This window comes from Mirounga leonina, unplaced genomic scaffold (assembly GCF_011800145.1).
Source record: "Mirounga leonina isolate KUSES-001 unplaced genomic scaffold, KU_Mleo_1.0 Mir_82, whole genome shotgun sequence".
NCBI classification, from domain to species: Eukaryota; Metazoa; Chordata; class Mammalia; order Carnivora; family Phocidae; genus Mirounga; species Mirounga leonina.
In genome coordinates, this window is record NW_023270825.1 from 12,036,917 (window position 1) to 12,061,515 (window position 24,599).

At 38.1% G+C, this 24,599-nt stretch overlaps 1 protein-coding gene across 1 annotated transcript in view; it reads left to right on the plus strand.

The window, feature by feature from the left end:
* Positions 1–24,599, plus strand: part of CATSPERB (cation channel sperm associated auxiliary subunit beta) — a 95,370-nt gene that overhangs the window by 23,891 nt on the left and 46,880 nt on the right. Inside the window, exons 7-14 of the mRNA XM_034992627.1 lie at positions 4,529–4,624; positions 4,761–4,879; positions 5,734–5,766; positions 12,189–12,255; positions 12,524–12,570; positions 13,168–13,332; positions 14,635–14,787; positions 23,452–23,596. Of these exons, the coding sequence (XP_034848518.1) occupies positions 4,529–4,624; positions 4,761–4,879; positions 5,734–5,766; positions 12,189–12,255; positions 12,524–12,570; positions 13,168–13,332; positions 14,635–14,787; positions 23,452–23,596 (825 nt within the window). The remainder of the gene's footprint in view (positions 1–4,528; positions 4,625–4,760; positions 4,880–5,733; positions 5,767–12,188; positions 12,256–12,523; positions 12,571–13,167; positions 13,333–14,634; positions 14,788–23,451; positions 23,597–24,599) is intronic.

Sequence of the window (24,599 nt, forward strand, 5' to 3'; positions counted from 1 at the left end):
GGGCAGGCGGAGTTGCTAAAGCTATTTCTTTTCTCAAGAGGTTGAGTGAGATCCCAAGGAGCGGAGGCTGCCCCTTCTCTCCCGTGACTCTCCGCTGCGTGGCAGGTTGGAACAAGAGCGTTGAGGAAGTCTCCTCTCCTGTGGCTCAGGGCAGGCAGGCAGGTTTGGAGAGAGAGAAGGAGGGGGTCCTAGCCTGGCATCTACGAAACAAAGTTAGAAAAGGAGCTGAGTTTCCATCTGGCTGACACAGAGGGGGATGAGACACAATTTCCAACTAAACCAGTTCAGCAAAAGCAGGCTCTCAAATGGAGAGGTCTGCAGAATCTCTGCCATGAGCATCTCACACTGTCCACGACCTCCCCATTCAGTCAGTCTCTCCTAGTGCTCTTACTCCAGCACTGCTTTGATTTCACTGAGACTTTCTCCACTTCTCAACACCCTTAATTTTCTCTCTACCCCCCATATAGGTTGCATAGCCCACCCTTACCGATACTTCGGTAACTCCCCTGTTCTGCTCTATCTTGCGTCCCCGTGCAGACCCAACTCTGGGTAAAACCACCTCTACTCCTGCACTGGAAGGGCCAAATGTTGCCAGAGAAAACACTGCACACCAGTCTCACTTTCACATCCCACTGACTGGTCTCACTGTCAGTTCATAATCACATATCTCAAGTGGGCACTCATCACCACCCAGAAATCCTGTCTCTTTTTGCTGGTAAGTTTGTTTTCCAACTGCAAAATGACCTATCTCAGACCTCTTCCCACTCCTCCAACCCTCTGCATTGCCTTCTTCCCCTTTCCGCTCTCAGCTATGACTTTATCTCATAGTTCATGTAGAGAACCATGATGGATCACAAGGAACTCCTTCATTGTTACACCTGCAAACCTGCCAGTCTACTTGCATTCATACTTGCACACTTTGCCTTCTCGCCTATTGCATCATGAGAAGTGTCTGCATCTGTCAGAGCCACCCCCAACCCTTGTTCTTCTGGATCCCACTCCCTGCAACCATCCAAGGCACCTCGTGCCTGCATCTCTGCTATAAATGTCACCTTTCCTTCTGCATCACCTGCTCTCCCTCCTCACTGGATTGGGTTCATTAGCATATGAACAAACCCTAATATCTCCCATCCTAAGCATTTTTCTGTTCTCCTTCAAAGCAAAATTTACACAAAGAACTTTTTGTAGATGGTGCTACATTTTCCACCTTCCCACTCTGTCTTCATTCCACTACAGACCAGTGTTTGGTTCTTGTCGCTCTTCTGAAACGTTTCTTCCCAAGATCACCCATGATCTCCATATGGTCAGTTCCAGCAGCCAATTCTTTTTTTTTTTTTAAGATTTATTTATTTATTTATTTTAGAGAGAGAGAGAGAGAGCTCATGCACGAGCTGGGGGAGGGGCAGAGAAAGAAGGAGGAGGAGGAAGTCGACTCCTCACTGAGCGGAACCTGCCCACAGGGATCCATCTCACCACCCTGAGATCATGACATGAGCCAAAATCAAGAGTCTGAGGCTTAACAGACTGAGACCCCCAAGCACCCCCAGCAGCCAATTCTTTATCCTCATTCTACTTTCTTTCCCAGCAGCAGTTGATACAATTCACTACTCTCTCCTCAAAATACTTTATTCTCTTGGCTTGCTCCATACCACCTTTGGTTTTATCCTACCACACCAGTCATTCCTTGGTTTTCTAGATGGGCTTCTCGTTGGTGTGATCCCTCAAGTGTTGTTGAACTCAGGACTTTGTCCTAGGCTCTCCTTCCTTAGGGAACCACTTCTCTCTCTGAGAAACTTAACCTAGTCCTTGGGTAGAAATGCCGTCTCCAGGCCTGTGATTCCTAAATCTCTATTGCTGGTGCTGACTGCTCCTTGGAGACCAAACGCCTCTATTCAGTTGTCTATTTTACTGAGATGCTTAATGAGCATCTCAAATACAGTAAGTCTGATCCAGAACTCTTGATTCATCTTCCTCTGAAATCTGTTCCTCTCCAGTATTCCTCATCCCAGTTCATATCCAGTTACTCAAAACTAAAATCTAAAACCCATTCCTGACCACTCTTACTCTCACAACATTCCAGGACGGTGCTGTACCCAGTGTGTATCCCGAGCGTGACCACTTCTCCCCTCTACTGAAATCTTAAATCAACATTGGTTTTCCATGAGACTAATTCATAACTTCTTTTTTTAATTTTATTTTATTATGTCATCATTAGTTTTTGATGTAGTGTTCCATGATTCATTGTTTGTGTATAACACCCAGTGCTCCCTTCAATATGTGCCCTCTTTAATAGCCATCACCAGGCTAACCCATCCCCCCACCTCCCCTCCTCTCTAGAACCCTCAGTTTGTTTCTCAGAGTCTCTCATGGTTCGTCTCTCATGGTTCGTCTCCCCTTCTGATTCCCCCCCCTTCATTTTTCCCCTCCTACTATCTTCTTTTTCTTTTTTTTTTTTTTTTACATATAATATTTGTTTCAGGGGTACAGGTCTGTGATTCATCAGTCTTACGCAATTCACAGCGCTCACCATAGCACATACCGCCCCCCCCCCCGGTGTCCATCACCCAGCCACCCCATTCCTCCCACCTCCCACCGCTCCAGCTTAAATGGTCTCCCTATTTCTGTTCTTGCCACAGTACAACCCATCTTCCATACAGCCACCAGGGTGATCTTCTTAAATATAAACCAAATCACTTCCCTGCATCAAACACCCAGTGACTTCCCTTTGGCCATTAGAATAAAATCCAAACTCTTCACAATGGTCTACATCAGCTTCTGTAAGCCTGGGTGCAGTTGTGGTCAATTGTTATACAGAGTGGCTTGGAACTTAATTTGAGTCTAAAAGTATTAACCAGAATAAGGCATTTATTGCACTGCTTACTTCTCAATTAAATATTTCTAAACTTTGCAGGGGTCTGGTCATGTGATATCACACGGGACACTGGTAGTCATCCCTACTTAGAATATAGGATAGTGTTATCTGTGGAACAGACTTAGTGCTTAGAAAGACAATGCTTGTCATTAACTTTCCTCTTCCTGGAAAAAGTGAATGATAACAACACTTCCTGCTACATCTTGCCCTACATGGAAAACAGCTGAGAGTGAAAATACACACTTCATGAAATGAGTGGTCCTGGGCGCCTGGGTGGCTCAGTCGGTTAAGCGGCTGCCTTCGGCTCAGGTCATGATCCCAGGGTCCTGGGATCGAGTCCCACATCGGGCTCCCCGCTCTGCGGGAAGCCTGCTTCTCCCTCTCCCACTCCCCCTGCTTGTGTTCCTGCTCTTGCTGTGTCTCTCTGTCAAAAAAATAAATAAAATCTTAAAAAAAAAAGAAATGAGTGGTCCTACATTCATCTTTTTTTTTTAATTTTTTTTTATTCTTATGTTAATCCCCATACATTACATTCTACATTCATCTTTTTGAAACAGAGTATATGCATTAGATTATCAACCGTTTGTAGGTTCCCCCACTGCCCTCAATACTTATGCCTATGACTTCAGGTTAATATTCTGTATTTAAAATGAAAGATTCTCAACATTCCTAGCCATGGCCAAAGAAAGGCAAGATCAAGGTATATGCAGTGTGTTCCATCTTTTTCTTTTACTAGGCTCTCAGGAGGCATTAGCAAATATTTTTTTCTGTTTTTTAAATCACAAATATTAAAGTAAATCAAACATAGGTTCTTCCTCTTGGAATTTTAATTTTTTTCTTGAAGTTTTTAAAGTATTGACTAAGATTGTATTTCTGAAATAGGAATGTATTTATGCTTACAAAAATACCGTCAGAAAAGAAAAAAACTCTTCCTCTACTCTCTTATGTTCAGTGAATGAGGTCTGTGAATTAACAAAGGCCGATTAGCAAGAAAAAAGGCATACAATTTTTATTAATATTTACATTCACAGGAGTTAACTGAATAGAAGTGAAACTTGGGTTAAACTTGGGGGCATAGATACCATTTAAGAAAAGAAATAAGTTTGGGCTTCATGGGATGATAAATTATGGGGAAGTGACTAGGAAATATGTGGGGGGACTAATGAAAGAGAAGAGCTATTCTAGTAAAGTCTGTTTATGCAAACTTGTCTCAGCGCTGACTCCCCTCCCATCTCTGGTGCTCTTTTCTTCCTGGTACAGGGGTGGGGAGGCACATTTCCCAAAGGGAAAATTATGCTCTGCTTTTAGGTAGGTAAGGAGAGGGCAGAGAACTCTTCCTGAGTCTGTTGATTCTCAATTGCCTTCAGCTCAAAGTAATCCTTAAGCCAGAGTGGCATATTTTGGGGTGGCATATTCGGATCCCCTTCGATATAAAACAAAATCCTTAAAATTTAAATCAGTTGGTTGGCTAAACTCCTACGTTAACCTGGAGTCACTTGATCTTTCCATTGCTTGGGAAGTGAGATCCCATCTGAGGGGAGGGGAGTTGAGGTGGGGCAGATGAGCGGTCTGGCCCCAGAAGACTGAGCAACTTAGGAGTGGGTTACTCGCTTTGTAAAGTTATCTAGACTTAACCTTCCTTTTTTCTCATGTTAGGTATTTACATAGGCCTCAGCTTTTCTGGATTTTGGGATTACAATGATACCATGTGGTATAACCTGACAGATACGATCTATTCCCAAGTTGGAGAAGGTAATTCCTCTAACTGTGCCTTCTTCAGTATCCCGTATATATCAGCACTTGATCAGTATTGATGAAATGTCTTTGCTTTGCTGGGGATCTCACCTTTTCCTTACTTTTTAACCCCTGGTATGATTTCTTCCCTTAGAACACACAGAGCTTTCAGTGGTGGATATGGTTTTAACAAATCACTTTTTAGTTATCCTCACCTCTCTGGGTCTCTTTGTAAGTGGAGATCTCCGTTATCCGTCATCCTCTGTCTTAATGGTACGTGAATTGCTGTTAAATATCTTCTGTAACATAAAGTGGAGATTCTTGATACTTGAGCTGTGTGTGGTATATCTTAGAATTTAAATGCTTTTTCCATTTAAAAAATGGAAGTGATTTTTTCCCTTGCCTTCTAGTGTTGAATATATCCTTTGAAATGGTGCTAGTTTTATTGCTATACAAATTTATAGTAAGTTTTAAATATGTACATGTAAAAGATTATCTATTTTATAGTTACATATGTTCCCAAAATACCTTGTGGTAACTTATAAAGCTAAATATAGTATTACAAATTAACATAAATTAAAAAGTTAGTTTTGGAATTGAGAGAAGGGGAATATACATTTTGGTGAGGATATATAATATGCATACCACAAAGTTCTTTTTTTTTTTTTAAAGATTTATTTATTTATTTTAGAAAGAGAAGGGGAAGGGGTAGAGGGAGAGGGAGAGAGAGAATCTCAAACAGACTCCCCGCTGAGCACAGAGCCTGACAAGGGCTTGATCCCACGACCCTGAGATCATGACCTGAGCTGAAACCAAGAGTCGGACGCTCAACTGACTGAGCCACCCAGGTGCCTTTCATTACATGATTTTTTAAAAAATCTCAGATCCTTTCTGAAATTTAGTTCAAGTACAAATAAATTAATAAAATAGTGAAACAAAGCAAAGACCAAAGATAAAATCCCCAGAATATTATATAAACTATGTTAGAGGCTGGTTTTAGTGTGTGATGCTTCGAACTGCTGGGATACAAAAAGCCTCATTTCCTTTAGTATAATTCAAATTGCTATGTTTTGTTATGACTTCTGATATGCAAGCCAAAATTAAAGTGTTTTTTTTTTTTCTTGTAGTTTACAAGGGCAGACTTTTGTGGTTTCGAAAGGGTAAGAAGCTTTAAATTCCTAAGGGTTGGTTAGAAGATAGGTGTTTCCTCGATGACCTAAGAGATGAGGTGCAAGACAAGAATCCACAACATAGATCATTCCTGTTACTATGATCTGATTTACAGTTTGAACTTAAACATGTTTCCAGCGAACATTAAGCAATGATCTCCCCTTCTGTTTCAAAGGAAGAAGTGCCTCTCCTTGTTCAGAGGCCGCCCCCACCCCTTCTTTGTATGTTCCGTCCGGATTGTTGTGGTTGTTGAGGTGTATTCTGCACGATGGCATCCAGCTGGAAAGAGAGTAGAGGCTGAAATTTGGCTAACACTGCTCTCCCCAGTCCACCTACTCCCATGTGGGTCTGTGCCTACGGAGAAAGGATAGCCATAGCTCTGCTTCTGGCCTTTGGGGGAGGGGGGAGGATTGTTCCATCAGTTTGTTTTCTTTCCTCTCTATTACAAAGTCAAGTTTTGTGATTCAACTAGGTCATTCCCATCAACACATAAGCATGCTTCAATTCGTAAACCACAACAAAAGTATGATTTTTCCTAGCCTTTTGCCATGTCCCTTCCCCCGTCCATCCTCATACAGTCCCATTGGCACACACCCAGGTGGGCACACAAATGCTCACTCACACCATCTAGAAAGAAGGAGCACTTATGTCTTAGGACGCAAATGGGATCAACTTCTTGCCATACTAATTGGAGGAAATGTGAAGCAGAGAACCAGGGAGGCCAGAGAGTCAAAATTGATGGACATTAGAAAGAACAGGGGGAAGCACCTGTCAAAATAGAACCCCAAACCTAGCTCAACTCTATCATTCAAGAATGAGGGTGAAGAAAAGAAATTTGCACAGATAAGACATTAGGAGAGCTTACCACCCAGAGATCCCCATGAAGGAGCGGGATGCCAGAAACAGTGACAGAGCTAGAATGTGAGCTCTCAGCTCGAACAGAGGCAGGCACCTGGTCCGTGATCTCCACTCTGGGATCTGTGTCTAGCATGGAGCCTGGCACAAGGTAGGCACTTACTAAATATTTGTTCAAAGAATGGAGTTGGTATAAAAAGCAACAGTTAAAAATTTTGTGTTTCGTACTTGAGTGGAACCAAAACTCCAGATAATACAAGGAGGAATGGAGATAACTTTCAGTGAATCACCAACCCATTTTAAGATCCTTGTTTGGTAGGAGAATCAATATGCAGAATAATTTTGGAATTTGACAGAAAAATGTATAGTTCCACACAAATGATAAAGTTTAAAGCATAATTACCGTAAAAGAAAAAGAAATGTAACCTAAAGCTTCCAACCCACCAGAGGAAGGAAAAGAGGATTAAAGAATAATCCATCGGTTCCTACAAAAAGCAAGAAAGGAAAACAGATGCAAAGATAAAAGAATGGAAAACCAACTATAAAGTAAGATGTCAGAAAGCAATCCAAATATATCGGCTAAAACTAAATCACACAAAAAGTGATAAGATAAAGGACAAAGGAGACTATAACCTGAGCTTTGTTCCTTACCCCTCAGCTCCCACTAACTTCCATTTCCTGTCCACCTGTCTGTTAAGGGTGTTGGGGATGCCGGACAGATGGACTCCACTCGAAGCCCAAGCTTTGAAGAACCCTACTGAGGAAACCTGGCATGTCTTTCCTCTCGTGGGTCATGTGAGAACAAGGCATTTGGCCACATAGACATGTAGGTGGAGGACTAGAAGGTGGGGGCTCCTGGAGAGAGCTTGGCTTGCAGAGCTCTGGGAACCCCATAGGGAAAGTTTCTGTCAACCTTGAGAGAGGGGCTGGTCTCCTGGAGAGAAGCCCAATGGGAAGGCTCTATTCTCCCTGCATCTGAGGTGAACAAGTTGAAGGAGACCAAAGCCAGGAGACCTCTTTCTGGTTCTGAGGTGAGGTGGGAATGACAGCCCAGAGGTGGAGAGACCTCTTGGCCTTCTGTCACTCCGATATCACTACATTCTGAGGTGTTCCTCAAACCAGACCTGAGCACTCCCTTGAAAATACATCTAAGCCAGCCCAGCATCCTGAGGGCATAAGATCATTAGAATCAGAACATACACCGGAGTTGCTGATGGAGAAGACAACAACTGAACAAGAACAGCAGAACCTAATCAATCAACTTCTTTAACAATGATCCAGTGAACACCTCTTATGTGGTTCCTGTTATTGGGCACTGAGATATTAGCAAGAAAAAAAGACCACTAATATTTATTAGCTTAGGGTTTCAAGTGCCACATAAAAATACTTTCTGGGACTAAATACCACAAATAGCGATGAAAAATGGAATAAATTGAAGGACAGAATAACTACTGTTTAAATGCAAATAAATGGCAGAGAAGATGAAGAGGAAGAAACTTCTCAGACTATCTAGGAAAGATGAGTAAAAATCACTGGGGCAAAGATAAATCTTTGAGGATAATCCAGGTCTAGAGGTGAGAGAATTTTTGGAAGGAATAAAAAAGGAACAGATAGACAATAATAACACAAATAATGGAAAAAGATTACACTGAAATTAAGAAAGATCCAAGACTATCTATTGAAAAGGCCCACTAAATCCTGGAAAAATTGATAAAGATGTATGCATAGGCATATCCTAATAATATTTCTGAATTTGAAGGAGAAGGGGAAAATATTACAAGTTTCCAAACAGAAAAAACAAAGGCAAATATATATCACTGGTATTAGATTTCACTTATACAACAGAAGCTGGAAAATGGTAAAACCCACATCTACAGACTATCAAGACAAAGGGACCAAAGTCCAAAAATCCTATTACGAGCCAAGAGATTATTCATCTTTAAGACTGAGAAAGAATTCGGAGAATACATCACCCAGTTGTCCCAGCTAAGGAAAATACTCAAGACAGAACTTGAACAAAATAAACCTTGAGCACAGATATTGGGGAGATAAAGAGATGAGCCAACAGTGATGAGCAATGGTTTCTCTCATTTTATCTAATATCTACGTTTTTTGTCTATATAGATCAAAGTGGAGTGCTAGATGAAGATCTTGAAACAGAGAGAACATGTTGTAAGGGAAATTAGAATTTTCAACATCTAAAGATTATTATTTTCAAATAGTAATACATTCCCCATAGCTAAAAACCAAAAAGGTTGTATAAAGATCTACATTGAGAAGTCTCACTTGCTCCTGTGTATATATTCACCCTGCTTCTCCCCGTCCCCTCCATCTTTTATCTTCTCAGTGATTTTTAAATGTAAATTTAAATAATTATGAATATAAAATGTCCTCTCTTACACTAATATTCTAAATATATACATACCTGTTGTTTTCACTTAGCAACATATTGGGGGGAAAATTCCATATTAGTACATAAAGAATGGACTTTTCCCCCCTTCTTTCTTTATAGCTGTAAGTATTCCATTTTGTGGACTTCCTAGAGTTGACTTAACCTGTTCCATATTGATGGATAGTTGGGTAGTTTTGTAATCTTTTGCTATTACAAACAATGTTGCCATTAATAATTTTGTACGTGGCAGGTTTGTAGTCCAAGTATATGGGTATAATACAATTCTAGAACTTGGACTGGCAGATCAATTAATAAATACTTAGACAATGAATAAATATGCAAATTACCCTTCATAGAGGTTTTTACTATTTGCAAGGATATTGTAATAAATCTTCTTGAACTAAAATATATCAGCAAAACTCAGGGGTTTTTGGTAGTGATGAGAGGGGGGGAAAAACAAGTATTCCAAAATAGTAAAGTAGTGTGGCAGGGCAGGAAAGGGAACAAGCTAACTTTTTCTTAAAAGCATAGGGATTTATCTTTAGATAAGAACTTCTTTATAATGATTGAAGGAAAGATGGTAGGAATGGAATATATATGGCTATTTGGGCAGGAAGTTGAAGGAGTTAATACTTGATGATTTATTCATTCACTTATTCATTCAACAAATATTAGCTGAACACTTGCTATACGCCATGCCTGTTTCAACAAGGGGGATTCTATCTGTGGAACGAGATAGATGAAGTCCTCTAGTCTCCTGTGGCCTACGACTCTATTGAAGGAGGTAGACTTCAAACAGGTTCATAAACAAATGTATAATGTGTCTGCAGATTGTAATTTGGGCTTGTTGACATGAGAGCAGGGAAGAGAAATAGGGAGTGAAGAAGAGATAATACAGTATTTTAAACAGAGTGATTCGAAGAAAAAAAATAAATAAACACGGTGATTCTAGCAGGCCTTCCGAGGATGTGAAGTTTAAACAGAAACTCAAATGACCTCAAGGAATGGTTTTAACAAAGCATGTTCAGAAAGAGGTAATAAGAAGTGCGAAGGCCCCAAATTGGGAACTTGTCATGAGGCGAAGTCTGTTAGTCCCCCCAATCTGTTCCATGGACATAGCAGGGACTTGAGGTCAGTTCTTTAAGGATACAATTCAGACTCTTGTGAGACGTACAGAAGCCTTCCCAGTCAGAGCCTTCCTTACCTTCTTCAGCCTTGTCCCATCTGCTCTTACCACAAGCTATCCTCACCAGCCATAGTAAACATTCGCCTTCCATGAGATGAACCAACACTTCCGGTACCTTGACTCCATTGTATAAGATGTTTTATCTTCTCAGCAGGCTCTCCCTCCTTCTCCTTTTGATTTCACTTGGAGAATTTCTCCTCATTCCTCAGGAATCCCTCCCCTGACCACAAGGGTGCTCTTCCTGTGCAATCTCCAAAGCTTTCAACACTACTTCCTCTCATTCACCACCCTCCTCTGTCTGAGTGGCCCACTGACCAGCCTCCTGAGAAGTGTCATGTCAAGGACTGTCTTATCTGCCATCGTATGTGAGTAAGGTACCACGTCGCCTTGCAGATTGGGGGTCTCAGTAAATATTTGCGGAATCAGTGCATGAGTAAATGGAGACTGAGAGCCACATCTTGCGCTGGCTTATTAGCCATGTCACAGTGAACTTTGAACCAGCTCTATCACCCTCTGGACCTCAGCTGCTTCATTTTAAAATGGGCATAACAATACTTACCTGTCGGGTGAAGTGATTAAGTCATATCACATAAGAACAACCTCCGCACGGTCCGTGATACAAACTTAGAAAAATAGTTGGATTCTCGCCCCTACACAGTTAGTCAGAACCTTCTGAAGGCAAATGACAGAAACCAAACTAAAAGTGATTTTAGCAAAGGAGAAGCTATTGGCTCATATAAGTAGGGAATTCAAGGTGGCGCTGGATCCAGCTTCCAGACAGACTGGATTTAGTGCCTAATAGATGTCTGTAGGACGCTGTCTTTTCCACGTTTGGGTCTGTTTTACTCTAAATTAGCTTCATTCTCAGTTGGTTTTCTCCAATTGTTAGTAGGAATAGGCAGTAGGTTTTGATGTCATCAGTTTAGTAGTAGAGAATGAGCTATTCTTTCCCTGGAGTTCTGGGAGGTCTGGGCCGACTCATTAACCTGACTTGGATCGTGTTCTCATTCCTGACCAATCTCTGCATCCTGAGCTCATCCTTGGAATGAGGCCAACCTGGTCAGCTTAAATTATTCCCAAGGATATTCAGTGGACTTTTACCAGTTTGCTTCCAGGTAGGAAAAAAACAAGGACTCTAAAAAGAAAGAAAAGGAATAAGTCAAGGCCCAATAAAAATTCTAGATCAACTGCCTGGATATTATAATGATAATTACAGTATCCTGCAAACCTAAAGATTTACATAAGAACTCTAACGGTTCATTTGATGTAACAGCTTAGCCTGAAGATACTGCACCATTCAAATAAATTGTTGTCCATTCCATTTTGAAGTGCTTTTTTTGTTTGGAAGTTTTATCGAGATATAATTCACATAGCACAAAATTCACCCATTTAAAGTATGCAGTTCAATGGCCTCTGGTACAATCACAGAGTTGTATAACCATCACCATAATCTATTTTAGGACATCTATTTAAAAGACTTTTAATGCACAGATTATAAAGACTTCATTGCTGGTCTATAAAAACTCAAGGTCTTCCTTTTGTCTCAACAATACTTTGAACACAGGACTCTTGCTATAACAAAACCATCTTCAAACTCTCACACATAATTCATATCCAACATATACAATCTATAAACATGTGACCCATCATGACTGTGGTAACTGCCTGACAGCTTCTGGTAGCTCCAGAATGACAGTCTTATATGACCAACCCCAGCATCTGTCACTAACAGAGGCCAATTCATGTGAAGTTTTTTTCCTTTTTATTCCTTTCATGTGTGTTGTTCAAAATGCATATCCTTATCCCTTGCCCTCACTCTACAACCTTTTCTTTTGTTGGCATACAATTTTTCTCCCTTTATTTGCCTCCCATTCCTAAACTATCATACTTTAGAATTTTTTTATTAAGTTTTTCAATTTTATACCTTAAGTCTACCTATTCCCTAAATGATGTTTTTATTTCTTCATTTATTCGTGTAGGTTGACTATGTCAAAGGAAAATTGTGGTATAATGAAAAATGTTTTGCTAACAGAGAACACTTTGAAGGTAAATTGAGAAGAGATATAAACAGGCTTTTTTCAACATAGATGGCATATAAAGATTAAATAAAATGACATAAAATAAAAATACGATAAAGTAGAAAGGTGGGCTTGCTTTATATAAGTCACTGGCCTAAAACTGAGGGGAAAAATTAAGTCTGAGACAATAGGCATGCTCTGTTATAAGTGCAAAAAAAATTATATTTGCATATACTTAATGATACATTTAGAAATATAGATACTGCTTGTAATTTCTGTACCTTTATGTTTTATAGTTGATTATGTTACTATCACCTTTGAGAGAAACAGGACTCTAAGTGAGGTATGGTATTAAATATTTTATTTTTTAAAGATTTTATTTATTTGAGAGAGAGAGCGCACAATCGGGGGGAGGGGCAGAGGGAGAGGGAGAAGCAGACTCCCCTGATGAGCAGGGAGCCCGATATAGGACTCGATCCCAGGACCCTGAGATCATGACCTGAGCCGAAGTCAGACGTTTAACCAACTGAGCCACCCAGGTGCCCTTGGTATTAAATATTTTAAAAGTTAAGAAATTTTACTTCTTGGATTGTTTCATGAATTGTTATTCACCTAAAAGATGGCAATTCTACAGGCTGAAAAACTTCATCCCTCTTTGCACCCAGTTGTGCCTATACTTGGGTTTAGTGGCAGTTACCTAGTGATGTTAAACCCAGACCTACACAGTAGTTCTAGAAAAACAACCCATGCCAGAAAGAGATGCTTTGCAGCATTTTCTGGACTCCCATCCCCAGAAGAGAAGCATAGACATCAAAGAGGTATCACTATTATTTGTGGTCTGTCAGGACAACACAGTGGTTTGCTAGTTTGTTTGCTTAAGATAACTGATTAGAACTTACATTTTAAAAAATGGCATTAACTTTCCCTTCTCTTTTTGTAGTCAAGCTCTTGTTTTTATACCAAAGAACCATTTCATGAATGGTTACCTTGCTTACCTCATATTTTAAAAGGAATGAAATCTTTTCCTTCAACTGTGATAACATTTCTTGTTGACCAAGAGCATAGTGCCGGAATCTACCTCTTCTCCAGCCAAGTAGGCCATAAGGTGATTGCTCTTGATGATACAGCAATGAAAATTTATCTTAGCAAACATTTATTTCCAAAGTCTTTTTTATCTGTGGCAGTAGAAGTTGATAAAATTAGTTACAGCAAAATTATTTATGGTTAATAATATAGTTTAAGGCACTCTAGAGATTTCTTGCCTCTGCTGGTAATTCAGTTTGATGAAAGTGGAAAACCGGATGCTCTTTGCATAGTGACTTTTCTTTCCGTATTCTCCAGGAGTATATAAGCTGAGCTTGGTTTATATAAAGGTTCCATTAGATAGTTTAAAGGAACAAAAAATGGAACTAGCCTTAGACTTATAATTTTAGGGGAGAAAAAAATAATTGTTCTCTACCCTCCTTTGTTCAGTGATTGGGAATTAAACTGCAAATTAAACTGATAAAAGATCAACAGGAGAAGAGAAAATGATTTATGCATGCAGTGTACATACATGTAGGTGAAAATCAGTGAGGAGAAACTAAAAGGTGGTTAGAATTTGGGGGCTATATATCATCTTAGTAGTTTAAGGGGACAGTTGAGAAAGGCACTTAAGGAAAAACAAGCAAAAAGATAATGGGTTAACAAGGGAGCAAATAGGAGATAAGAAAGTTTGTGGTAATGTTTGTTTATACAGGTATGAGTGGTTTTCCCATCTCCTCAGGGCCATAAAACTCCCCAGGAGGAGGGATTTGGGGTAGGATTTATTTGCATTCTCCCTTCTGGGATTAGATCTGTTCTGAAGAAGAATTAATGGTAGCCTTATTTCTCAGAAGTTCCTGCTTTTAGTCAGGAAAGGGAAGGCTTTTTTTCTGCATCTGTTGAATCTTAAATGTCTGCAGCTAACAATAATCTCTATACCACAGTGGCATATCTTGAGGTACATATTCTGACCCCCTACAACACCGTGATCCAATAGAACTAGAATGTAGCCCAGGCAACCACACTTAAAAAGGTAGTTTGCCATCACAGTTGTAAGCATGGGCGTTGGAATCTGTCTTTGGAGTTCAGCAATGGTTCTATAATAAAATTTTCCCATGCCATTTATTATAGAAGCTTGGACAAAGTATTTAATCTTCTGAACTTCATGTTCAACATTTACAAAATGGACACATAAGGCAGGGGGAGGCAGAACAAAGACATATTGATGGTTGTTAATCCTTCCAGTTCTATGCTATGTTAATGGATGTGTCCCTATCTTAATCAAAACCCAAGTAACAGGAAACACAAGAAATTGTAACATAGTCTAGTAATATTAATGATAATATTCTTCTGATTTGTTCATGGTTTGCTTATCTATTTCTAGAAAAGCACCACTGCCTCTGTGAGCATCCTAAAAAATAACAAACCAGGATTAAAACCAAAATTTCCACTTTTCGTATTTCCTTCATCATTCTCATCTCCTGTTGGAATGGTATTCCATCCACGAAGCCATTTTCTCTATGCTTATGGTAATCAGGTGCGTACACATGAAATTTCATGCTCTAGTGTAGGTGTGAATCATTCACTTATTCTATGGTGAGTGGTTGTACATCAGGTAAAGAACAGAGTCACTCTGATGATCAGGGAGGTCAAAGGCCCAGTGAAGAGAGAATGAGAGGAGAGGAATTAGTAACAGCAAATAAAAACACATCTTTTGCAAAGTTTTCGTGAAAAGTAGAGCAGTGAAATGCAGCAATGGTAGCAGGAGGAAGGGAGGTCAAGAGAAGATTAAGAGACAGAAGGAATTAGGCTGTGCTGCTGGGAATTATTCAGTAGAGAGAGAAAAACTGATGGTGCAGGTGAGAGAGACAGAGAGAGGAAGAATTGCTGGAGTGACATTTCTAAATAGGTGAGAGGAGATGCACTCTATGAACTAGAAGACAGGTTGGTCTTAGGAGCTCCTATAGTAAAAGGAAGAAGGGGGAGTTTTTGGGTTCTAAAGCTGATAATTGGGTAGACGTAATGGAAGGGTGTGGGAATTTATCTTTTATTTGCTCAACAAAAATCAAAATTATTATTTGAGAGTGAGGATGGAGGAGTGTTAGGCATTTGAAAAAAGAGAACAGAGTGAAATAATTGCCCGGGGGTGGGGGGTGGGAGAGTGGATTGACTGAGGGAAGTCAGTATGATTGCTTATGCTTTGTGCTTATGAATTCCAAGTGCGGCCAATTCAGCATTATTGAATATTCTTCTCCGTGTTCAGTTGTGGGAACCCATACACAGTGGAAAAGACAGAGAGTTGTATTTAACCACAGTTGGAGTTTTACCAAGGAATTATTAAGAAGTAAAAGAGTATCCGGAAGGGAGTGCAATAAGACAAAGAAAAAAATTAAGAAATCAAAGGCATGAATATTAAAAAGTTGTTAACAAACTATTTACTTGCAGAAAATATGATTGCCCATATAGAAAATTTAAAAGATACATACAAATTATTAAAAGAAGCAGAAAAGTTAAACAATGTGGAAGGGCAAGTCAATTTCATCTCTGCAACAAATTTAAAAGCATAATTTTTATGACATTATTTACAATAGCAAAAACAAAACAAAGCAAAATGACATACAAAAGAACTGTAAAGTGGGGCACTTGGCTGGCTCAGTCAGTGGAGTATGTGACTCTTGATCTCAGGGTTGTGAGTTCAAGCCCCATGTTGTGTGTAGAGATTACTTAAAAATAGTACCTTTTTAAAAAAACTATACATAAGAATAAATCTAAGATTCCTAAGATCTATATGTAGAAAATTATAAACTTTATTGAAGGACATTTAAAACTTTATAAAGAAATGGATATAAACATACTTGTGGATAGGAAACTTGTCTTATAATTTCTTCCTCAAATTAATCTATATCTAATACAACTTTAATGAAAATCTCAAGGCTTGCTGTAGGGTTTAAGTTAATTCTAAAGTATATATGGTATATGTCAATTCTACCTCAGTTTTTAAAAAATGTAAATAAAGTAAAAAAAGAATATATATGGAAAAACAAAAGACCAAGAATAACCAAGACACTTATAAAGAAGAATAAGGATGAGGGATCTGCATTACCAGATATTCACACTTTTTAAAAAGTTGTAGTAATTATAATAATGTGGTTTTGACTCAGGAACAGACAGATTGACCAACGGAATGAAACAGAAAGCCCACGAATAGCCCCATCATATCTAGAATGTTGATAGAAGCCAAAAATTGTTTGACTCTTCTGAGGGAAAAATAAGAGATTGCTCAAAATGGGATGGGAAATATTGGTTACATATGGAAAATGTTGAAATACATACCCATACTGCAACATACATCAAGTCCAACTCCTAATGGATTAATAATTTAAATATAAAAACTTCCAAAGGAAAATATAAGTGAATATCTTTCTCAAATCAAGGTAGGGAAAACATTTTAAAACAAGACTTTAAAAAAACAGTAACCATAAAAAAAAAATAGCATCACTTTCATTAAAAAGAATTCTGGATCTGCAAGATGGCAGATTAAGAAGCTTTAGGCATTTGTTCTCCCACACACATTGAGTCAGCAACAATATACAGATCAGAGTACCTTTGCAAGAACTCTAGAGACCAGTTGATTAGCTACAGCACCCCAACCAATGCAAAACCAAAAAGGGATTCTAATAAAAGGGGCAGGAAAATTTGCCCATCTGTGCCCCACCCCCAGCCACCCTAGTGTAGCACAACCAGGAGGAATCCTCCTGCTCAAGGGATCCTCCTTTGGGATAGGAACAAGAGTGGACCTTGCATGCAACACTCCGGCTTGTCTGAGGGCTACTCAAGGGACTGGTTTCTATCTTGCCTAACCCAGAGCACTGAGAGGACTTGTTTGGAAACTGCCGAAACAAGGGGAGTAATGTTGGCAAGATGGTAGAACAGGAACGTTCATACCCTCCCTTTCCTCCAGAGACGCCAATTTAACAAAATGCCGAGCAGAATACCTTTGCAAGAACTCTGGAATCCATTTGAGAAACTACAGCATCCAGACCAACCTAAAGCCAAAGAGATTCCAACAAAAGGGGTAGGAAAACTTGCAGCATTTTCCATATCCATCCACACCTCTCCTCCTGTACGACTTAATGCAGCACAACTTGGAGGAAATCTCCCCCACCAGGGATCCTCCCTCAGGATAGAAACAAAATATTAACTGAGCGTCCAACATTCTGGCTGGGCGGGGGTATCTGTTTCATCTGACTCAGAGCACTGATGGAACTGGCAGCCTTGTTGAGAATCTGTTGAAAACAGTTAGGATCACTGTAGCACTTCAGAGCTGCAGTTCTACACCCACATGCCAGGGGCAGCAAGAGCTTATGGGTGTCTGAAAGGAGAGGGATAAACTGCTTAGGCAATTTGAGACAACTAAAAACACAGCACAAGCCAGAGAAAACACATCCTTATAAGAGATTTCAGAAGTCCTAGAACCTCTAGCTGGTCTGATTGGTAAGGGTCTGCATGAAGCCAGTCCATAAACATTGGGAGAAGTGGTTGTATAATCAAATGCCCACATCTCAAAATAATAGCATGACAAGGCATGCCAAAGAAACAAGGAAACATGGCCCAATCAAAGGAACAGAATAAATCCCTAGAGAATGACCCCAAAGAAATGTAGACCTACTAGCTGCCTGACAAAAAAGATGCTCAATGAGCTAGAAGAGAACACAGATAGAAAACTAATAGAAATCTAGAAAATAATGAACGAATGGAGAATATAAAAAGGAGAAACTATGAAAAGGTCAAGCAGAAGTTCTGGAGCTGAAACATGGAATAACTGAACTGAAATACTCACTAGAGGAGTTGAACAGCAGATGTGACCAAGCAGAAGAATCAGCAAACTTTGGGGAGAGGCTGTTTGAAATCACCAAATCAGAGAACAAAAAGCAAAAAGAGTGAAAAAAAGTGAAGAGAGCCTCAGGGATTTATAGGGACTATCAAACAGACATATCAATGCAATATGGGAGTTACAGAAGTAGAAGAGAGAGAAAAAGGGGCAGAGAGTGCTTATTTAAAGAAATAATGGCTGGAATTTCCCAAATTGAGGAAAGAAATGGGCACACAGATTAAGAAGCTTAAAGAATTCCAATCACAATAAATCAAAAAGACTAACACTGAGACACATAATCAAAATGTCAAAAGTCAAAGACAAAGAGAGAATCTTGAAAGAAAGGAGAGAAAAGTGACTCACTCCATACAAGAGAACTTCCATAAGATTATGTTCTGGGTGGACAAAAAAAAAAAAAACAAAAACCTGAAGAGAGTCCTTCAAGGTGAAAATAAAGGATATCAGACAGCAACATGAAGTCCCATGAAAATAAAAAGTTTTCCAATAATGTAAATACATGGACAAATCTAGCATTTTGTATTAATGTAATTGTGGTGCATAAATTCACTTTTAATTCTTGTATAGAATTTAAATGAGAAGGTAACTTTTAAAAACCAAAATCTATGTTAATGACTATATAAAATAAAAAGATGTAATTTGTGCCATCAGGAACACAAAGTGGGGAGGTAGAGCTGTGTAAGAGGAGATTTTGCATGCAATGAAGTTAAGTTGTTATCAGATTTAAAAGAATGTTATAACTTTAAAATATTTTATGTAATTGCAATGATTACCATGAAGAAAATATATTTAGGATATATGCACAAGAAAATAAGGGAATCAAAGAATGTCACTACAAATGATCAATGAAATGTTAAGGAAAGCAGTAAGAGAGGAAAGGAGGAGGGACAGAAATCTACAAGACACAAAAAAACCAACCAACCAACCAACCAACCAACCAACCAACCAACCAACCAACCAACAAAAACAATAAACAAAATGACAATAGTAAATCCTTCCATATCAGTAATTACTTTAGATGCATATAGATTAAATTCCCCAATCAAAAGACAAAAATGAGCTGAATGCATAAAAACAAAAAACAACAACAAAAAAACCCAGGATGCAACCATATGCTGTCTACAAGAAATTCACTTCAGATCTAAGCACACACATAAGCTGAAAGTGAAAAGATTGAAAAAAAAAATTCCATGCACATGGTAACCAAAAGAGAACAGGGCTGGCTATATTAATATCATACAGAATAAACTGTAAGTCACAAAGTGTTATAAGAGACAAGGTCATTATATAATAATAAAAGGTCAATTCACCAAGAAGATATAACAATTAAAATTATCCATGCACCAAGCATCAGAGTTAATATATGAAGCAAACTTTAAAAGAACTGAAGGGAGAAGCAGCAACATAACAGTTGGGGCCTTCAATACCCCACTTTCAATAATGGATAGAAAAACCAGACAGAAGATAAATAAGGACATAGAAGACATGAACCACATTGTAGACCAATTAGACCTAATAGACGTAATCAGATGACTCCACTCAACAACAGCAGAATATAAATGCTTCTCAAATACACACAGAGCATTCCTCAGGACAGAACATAAGTGAGGCCACAAAACAAGTCTCAACGCATTTAAAGTGACTAAAATTATGCAAAATGTCTTTTCTAATCACAGTGGAATGAAACTAGAAATCAATAGCAGAAAGAAAACTGGAAAATTCACAAGTATATGGAAATTAATCAATACATTTTTAAACAACCAATGAGTCAAAGAAGTAGTCAGAAGGGAAACTTGGGCACGTGTTGTGATGATCACTGGGTGTTATATGCAACTAATGAATCATTGAACACTACATCTAAAACTATTGATGTACTATACAGTGGCTGACAACATAATAAAAAAAAAGAAAGGAAACTAAAACATACCTTAAGAAAAATAAAATGAAAACAAAATACACCAAATTTATGGGATGCAGCAATAGCAATACTAATAGGGAAGTTTATAGCTATAAATACACAGGTTAATAAGGAAGAAAAATCTCAAATCAACAACCTAACTTTACAATTTAGGGAACTATAGAAAGAAGAAATCAAACCAAAATTAGCACATGGAAGGAAATAATAAAGACTAGAGCAGAAATAAATGCAATAGAGAATACAAAAATAATAGAAAAAAATCATTAAAACTAAGAGCTGGTTCTTTGAAAGTTCAACAAAATTGATAAACCCTTAGCTATAGTCACTAAGAAAAAAAGAAGAGTCAACTAAAATAAAAAATTAAAGATGAGACATGACAACTGATACCATAGAAATAAGGATTATGAGATTATGAAAAATTATATGCTAGCACACTGGATAACCTAGAAGAAATGGATAATTTCCTAGAAACACATAACCTACCAATAGTAAATCATGAGGAAATAGAAAATCTGAACAGACCAAAAACTAGTTACAAGATTGAATAAGGGATTAATGTGCAGTATATAGAGAGAACTTCTACAACTCAGCAATAAAAAAACTAAGCAATCTGATTAATAAATTGGCAAAGGACTTGAATAGAAATTTGAGTAATCAAATACCTCCCAACAAAGGAAATCCCAGGACCAGATGGCTTTATTGATTGAATTGTTCTAAATATTTAAAGAATTAACACCAATCCTTCTCAAACTCTTACCGAAAAATTGAAGAAGGAACATTTTCAGGGTCACTCTCTGAGGCCAGTGTTACCCTAATACCAAAGCCAGATAAGTACACTCTAAGAAAAGAAAACTAGAAATCAATATCCCCAAGGAACATTCATGCAAATGTCTTCAACAAAATACTAGCAAACTGAATTAAAGAGTGCATTAAAAGGATTATATATACCATGAACAAATAGGATTTAATTCTGGAATGCAAGGATGGTTCAACATATGAAAATTAATAAATGTAATACACCACATTAACAGAAGGAAGATGGAAACCTACACAATCATCTCAACATGAGATGTTGACAAGGATATGGATCAATCAGATCTCTTATCCATTGCTGATGGGAGAGTGAATTACTACAAACTATTTTAGAAAGCAATTTGGCATTATTATCTTGTAAATTACAATGGTTGCATATGCTATGACTCACCAATTTCACTTTTTTGGCAAGGGAAACACATATATGAGGAAAAATCGTAAAATTTTCATCATGACACTGTTAGTAATAGCATTAAATAACTGAAAATAATCCAGATGACCATGAATAGGAGAATGAATAAATAAATTGCAGTTCATTCACATAATGAACTATTATACAGCAATATAAAAGCAAATGAACTGAGCTATATGCAACAAGTATGAATATAAGTAAATAATGTTGAGAGGAGGAAAAGTAAGTTTTAGAAGACAATATATGGATGATATCTTTTTATAAAGAGCAAAAAGTAAATTTAAGCAATATATTACTTAAACATGCATACATATATATTGCTAAAACTAAAAAAAAATTGTGAAAACACAAATTTCATTTCAGAATATGGGACATCTCTGAGGGAAGATGCAGGATGATAGGATTGGAGAGAAAGAAGAAAATGCAAAGTACTAACAACATACTAATTCTTGGGTTAGAATGTCAGTTTACACATGTTCATTATGAAATAATATAAGAAAAGTAAAAGTAAGCTGTACATGGATCAATAATTTAAAATTGAAAAAATGCAATGAGATGCCATTGTTTTCATTCAGGTAATCAGTAAAAATTAAAAGTAAATTTTTGATAATATCAAGTATTTGTGAGGTTTGGGAATACACTGCTAATGGGAATATAAAGTGGTTCGGGGAAATTGAAAAGCATTGTAGCATTTCTATTAAAATTATACAAATATGCATAGCCTCTAACTCAGCAACTCAATTTTTCAGTATCTGCTCTAGAGATATACTTCAACATTAGTACAGAGAGACAGGTCAATGAATATTGCTTGTGGTATTATCTGTAACGGTGAACATTTTGATACAACGTTTAAGTGTCCATTAGTAGGAAAATAGAGTATCTCCAGGATGGTATATCCATAATATTGGATACTATGCAGCAAAATAGAAGAATGTGAAGAGCTACACGAGCTAATATAAAATGATCTGAGATATTTTTGTTGAGTGGCAAATGTAACTTATAGAACAATAGGTACAGTATGATGACATCTTGAATGTATTGTTCAAAGTACCTTCCCTCACCCACCCACCCACCCACCCACCACCATGCTCACTAGTAACATTTGCAGGAGCCAAAGCCAGAGTAAAATTGGAGGTTCCTGTATCTGGTGTCTAAGAGTATGGATTGTGCTAGGTCAGCAATGAGCACTAGTTTCTGAGTGATAGAAGTCTCCATGTGTTGTTCAGTACATTTTCTCTGTAATATGCGTGCCCTAAACATGCAATCCAGCACAAGGTTAAAGATAGCCTAAAGTGCTAGGATGGCAACCAGATATAGAAAGACATAGTTATAGAAAATATATATACATATATATAAATGTAGAATTTTAAAATATAAAACAGTGGTTACCTCTGGGACAGAGGAGACCACAATTATATAACATAAGGTTAAAAAAAGAGGAAAATTATTTGGATGGTGGTCAAAGAGACTTCAGCTGCATTTACAATGTTTTAAATTTAAGAAAACCCTATTTTCAGGTATAACTTGTCATTAAAATTAATTTTTAAAAAGAACTTTAAAAACCTGAAATCTTCATCTGAATAAGACTTAGACCATTAAAAGAGGTACCAAGCAAGCAGGATTCATCCAATACAGGATCCGATTTATCTTCAAGCAACTCTTAACTGAAAGTTGAGGGAATAGAGAAACTTATGTGGTGGAGGATATGTGAAGATTTACTAAGGTCCCAGGACACCCACTCTTGCAAGTGTCAATGGGCTCATTGTTCACATACATATTTTCGAGATGCCTGGAACATAAAGTCTTATGTCAGTATGAGGTAAGCTCTCTCCTTCATATCCAAGTACACCCAGCACTTCATCCTTTTATGACCAAGGGGACCTCACTTGGGAGATGATTGGATAACTTCATTCTTTTACACATTCACCATGCACACTGTGTTGACCTGAGACTCTGCCACATACACTGTCATCCAAACTCTAGGAAGGAACTAGAAAGTGTTGACCAAGTGGGTAAGGAGTCTGTATGTGTGTGCGTGCATGTGATGGATGTGGGAGTATGAGAAAGGCCATGCTGTCCGACTTTTCTTATGTAGGAAGATCAGGCTGACAGGTTAATGCCGACAGAGGGCAGCCTCTTGAGAGGTTTTATCTTTTTATTCCCTTAGGTATGGCTTTCAATCGACGGCGGCAACACCTTTGAATTATTGGCTGATTTTCATGATGATATCATAAAGAATACTTACCATAGTTTTTATACTTCAGATATTACTTTTGTTTCCCAAAGTGGAAATGTTTACTTGACAAAGGCAGGTGAGAAATTCACTTTTATTGGTGTAAGAACTACATGTGAGCCAGGGATTAGAACATAGATGAAAAAAATCTGCCATATTAATCAACTAATCTTAACGTCTCAAACCTATTAGAGGTGACAGGTTTTTAAAAATTATTTTCATTGTGGTAAGATATGCATAACATAAAGCTGACCATCCTACTCATTTTTAAGCATACAGTTTGGTGGTATTAAATACATTCAAAATTTCTGCAGTCATCAGCACCATCCATCTCCAGAACTCTTTCTATCTTGTAAAACTGAAACTCTATATCCCATAAAAAATAAATCCTCATGGGGCTCCTGGGTGGTCCAGCCAGTTGGGTGACTGACTCTTGGTTTAGGCTCAGGTCATGATCTCAGGGTTGTGAGATCGATCCATGCTCAGCACAGAGTCTGCTTAAGAGTCTCTTCTCCCTTTACCCCTCCACCCACCCCCGCACATGCTCTCACTTGCACGTGCACACGCTCTCTCTCTCAAATAAATAAATAAATCTTTAAAAAAATAAAATAATAAAGCCTCATTTTCTGCCTTTCCACAGCCCCAGGAACCACCATTCTATTTTCTGTCTCTACGATTTTGACTACTCTAGGTACCTCATATAAGTGGAATCATATAGTATTTGTCCTTTTGTGACTGGGTTATTTCACTTAGCAGAATGTTCTCAAGGTATATCCATATTGTAGCATGTATCAGAATTTCCTTCATTTGTAAGGCTGAATAATATCCCATTGTATATACATGACATTTTGCTTATCTATTCATCCGACAAGGGACATTTGTGTCACTTTCATGTTTTAGCTATTTTGAATGGCACTGCTCTGAACATAGGTGTACAAATATCCCTTTGAAACCCTGAGCTTTCAACTCTTTTGGGTATATACCCAGAAGTGGAATTGCTGCACAGTAATTCTGTTTTTAATTTTTTGGACCTTACAATTCTCTTTTCCACAGTAGCTGTACCATTTTACATTCCCACTGCC